At 31.3% G+C, this 2,680-nt stretch overlaps 1 protein-coding gene across 1 annotated transcript in view; it reads right to left on the bottom strand.

Annotated features, from left to right (window-relative positions):
- Positions 1–2,680, bottom strand: part of LOC111738917 (calcium-transporting ATPase type 2C member 1-like) — a 47,646-nt gene that overhangs the window by 916 nt on the left and 44,050 nt on the right. Inside the window, exon 2 of the mRNA XM_023530030.1 lies at positions 797–907. Within this exon, the coding sequence (XP_023385798.1) occupies positions 797–907 (111 nt within the window). The remainder of the gene's footprint in view (positions 1–796; positions 908–2,680) is intronic.

The following is a 2,680-nucleotide window of genomic DNA, read 5'->3' on the forward strand; positions in this document are numbered from 1 at the left end:
TCTATGAATACACCTACATTCATCAGTCACTGTCTATCATTTATTATTATAACAATCATTTAAAAAAATGAAATTAACTGCACCCCTAAAACAATTAGTTTCTCAGACCAAAAATTTTATAATACATTTCAACAACAGAATCTTACAACACTTAAATATATCTATAAATGGTTTTAAAACAAAGTATAAATGCAACAACCAAAAAAAAAAACCTTCAAAGGATATCCAATGTTTTTAATGCCCACTAAAATACATGAATTCTTAAAAGAAAATAAAAAAATTTTCCTTTCCTTCATGTTTCATTAGATTGTGCTTTTTAAAACTAGAAAGCGATTAAAGTTTATTTGCAGTTCTGAACTTGTACTTAGCTTTTACTTTAGAAAACATTTAAAAAAGATAAATTCCTAATTCTACTTATGTTAATAATTAAATTATTTTCCTAATCCAACTAATCCTTTAACAGCACTAACAGTTCCTGGTAATGCTAATGATCCAGAGTTGTACTATCCAATCAAGTAACCATTGGCCACGTGCAGCTATTTAATTTCAATGAATAAAAATTAAATAAAATTAAATTCAGTTTCCCCGCCTCCCCGCCCCCTTCCCCCACCACCGCCCGCCGCCCCAAACTAATCACACTTCAAGTACTCAATAGTCATGCTTAACTAGTGGTTACTGTATTGGACAGAACAGAATATCTCTGTCATCACAGAAATTCTTTTGGACAGCGCTTAGTCATACAGTCTAAGTAAACTCATTTTACTATCTAATTCTTTCCTCCCTATCAAGCACTTACTTGGAGAATGCTTGCAACCTCACTGACTGGTAATTCACTTGCTTTTTTTGATGTCAGTACAGGAATCATTGTCTCATTTTCACCATTAGGAATTTTTTGAAAACGTGCAACCTAGGAAATAAAAACAAAGGAAAAATATTTGAATATAGCAAACAATTCTAATGCAGTCTAGAATAAATGAAAATCTTAAAGTTCACAGAAACTTATTTTCTACAGTTAGAAAATAAATATTTTCAGTCTAATAATGAGTATCCAGTACTAATAAGATAATTTTATACTAACCATGTGCTGTTCTTTCCAGAAAGCACATTGCAAATATTAGGCTACCAGTGCCAGCTAGAACACAAAACAATTTTCACATTAAATTTAAAAGATGCTATTTCTACAGCAATGTAACGAGTAAAAAGTAAAACAGATGTCCTGTCTAGCAGATCCTGATGATTACATGTAGTCATAATCCTCTAAACTCATGTTTAACACAAAGCACAAGGAATAGCTAAGCTTTCCCCATTTTAATTACTTCTGCTGGTCAGCTCATTTCTTAACTATCCAAAAAGAACACCTAGCTACTATACCGAAGCACCCATGACAGCAATTCAGACTTAAAAACCTATTCTCAAACTGGAGTTACAACAAAAAAACAAGAGACCAGACAAGCAGAGTAAGTCACAGAGATGATGGTAACCATGGTACCTACTTGATGCAGCTTCATAAGCAAGTATCTACAGAAAAGTGTTTAACACACTTCTAGAAATCTGCAATCTGGACTTGTCTTAGGTCCTAAGGTGAGATTCTTTATAGACAAAGTTTTGAGTAAGTAGGGAAAAAGGAAACAAAAAGCTTCCCACTGAAACTTCAAAGAAGAAAATATTTCAGTTGCCACACATCCACTAATTAAAATAATACTGAAACTGAAATAATCATCTTACTGCCAAGACACAAGACTTTAAGCTTTAAGGTAAAACATTTTCAACCTTGGATAATCAACGTTTTTAGGATAAAATATTTCCCTAAAAAATTTTTGAGGCAACTTCTTTAAGACAACAAATGAGATCGAAGAAAAATAATTTAAGTTTCTATTATTATTAAAGTATCAGTATAGAGGCCTATATCCATAAAAATATCTTTATACTTACTCTAAAACATGGTAAATAGTTGTGAGGGGGGAAAAAAAACAGTATTTCCTCAATGTGACCGAGTCCTGGAACAATCAAATACTAGGTGTTTTTCATCTCATTTATTAAAAAGTCATTGTTGACTGTTTAAGTGCCTTAAAGAAAAGAGATGTATTTTTCCACTTTTAATGAGAAGATATTAATGAGTAAAAATTCTGAGGAAACTGGAGACAAACTACCTTTCTTTCATGCAAAATGAAGTCTTGGAATTATTTTATAGCCTAACATTTTTACATAATTAAGAAATTTTAAATGTTAGAGAAAAAATGGAAATTTCATGGAAATTGTACACCCATTTGAGAGCCACTGAATTCCCTTATTTCAAATCTATAAAACAAAGTAGAACAGAAGAAAGTCTTCATTGAACCATCTCTAAATTAAACACTGGAGAAAATTCTCCTAGAAATGACTTTTGACTCTTAAAGCAATGAGACCTAACCAGTCTGACAATATTTTATCCTGTGAGATCCTAAAACAAAATTAAGTAGAATCAAACATGTTTTTGTTGCCTGCACTGACAATGAGATTAAGAAAACCTTTTATATCTAAGATTCCTGTACTTGTTTCTTCATGTATAAAATGTAGATAAATAGTGCCTAAAGTTATGTGAGAATTACATCCATTAATATAGCATTTGGCCCACGAGTAGTAAGTACTCAAATAGTTATTTTCTCCCAAAACTATTTAATATTTATATGTCCATATTCAA

Source organism: Pteropus vampyrus, unplaced genomic scaffold, assembly GCF_000151845.1.
Source record: "Pteropus vampyrus isolate Shadow unplaced genomic scaffold, Pvam_2.0 Scaffold1, whole genome shotgun sequence".
Lineage (NCBI taxonomy): Eukaryota > Metazoa > Chordata > Mammalia > Chiroptera > Pteropodidae > Pteropus > Pteropus vampyrus.